At 48.1% G+C, this 634-nt stretch overlaps 1 protein-coding gene across 2 annotated transcripts in view; it reads right to left on the minus strand.

The window, feature by feature from the left end:
• Window positions 1-279: 279 nt before the first annotated feature.
• Window positions 280-634, minus strand: part of LOC120414823 (prolargin-like) — a 1,466-nt gene continuing 1,111 nt past the window's right edge. For both annotated transcript variants that reach the window (XM_039576150.2, XM_052709409.1), the window contains exon 2: window positions 280-634. This exon is cut by the window's right edge and continues 744 nt beyond it. In XM_039576150.2, the coding sequence (XP_039432084.1) occupies window positions 289-634 (346 nt within the window). In that variant the 3' untranslated portion in view covers window positions 280-288.

A 634-nucleotide genomic window follows, 5' to 3' on the forward strand; every position in this document is an offset into this window, starting at 1 on the left:
CACCTGGAACCACCAAGCCACCTACCCGTACGGAGCCAACCAGTGGACCTCGGCAGCAGCGTGGCCAGGAAAGGTCACACCTTTTGCCCAGCCCACCATTGCCAAGGTTAACCCGTGGGGACTTCCTTTTGCCCACACTGGATACGGCTACGGATACAACAACTACCTGGGAGTGGCCCCGCTGGTCGGACATGCCGTCAACCAGAAGGTTATCGTTGCTTAGGTGTTTGTTGATGTTCATGAAATAAAGCTGTAGGACTGTGATTCTACTGACAAACTGCCTTTGTTTTAAAACGGAATTTTATTTTTGAACTTCAACTCTTGAATCGATATCCGTAACTTGTTAACTCTCGTCTCCAATTCATTCAAGCCAGCACTTGTATGACGTATCTCTCCAATCAAAACTTCATTCCTCTCCCCCACATCCTCCAACATTGCTGACTTTGCATCCAAGTAATAAACCGCAGCCGTTTCGTTCATGTGGCTCAAGATCCGCTCTGCATGCGTCACGTTGTCCTGCGTCGTAAAAATGATGGTTTCCATCAGGTTGAATCTGCAACTCAATTTGCCCGCCTCTTCCTGGTAGTTGATATTGTTCTCCAACAGATAGCTCACCATGGTGTTCAAACGTCCA

The sequence above is a fragment of the Culex pipiens genome, chromosome 3 (assembly GCF_016801865.2).
Source record: "Culex pipiens pallens isolate TS chromosome 3, TS_CPP_V2, whole genome shotgun sequence".
Classification (NCBI taxonomy): Eukaryota; Metazoa; Arthropoda; class Insecta; order Diptera; family Culicidae; genus Culex; species Culex pipiens.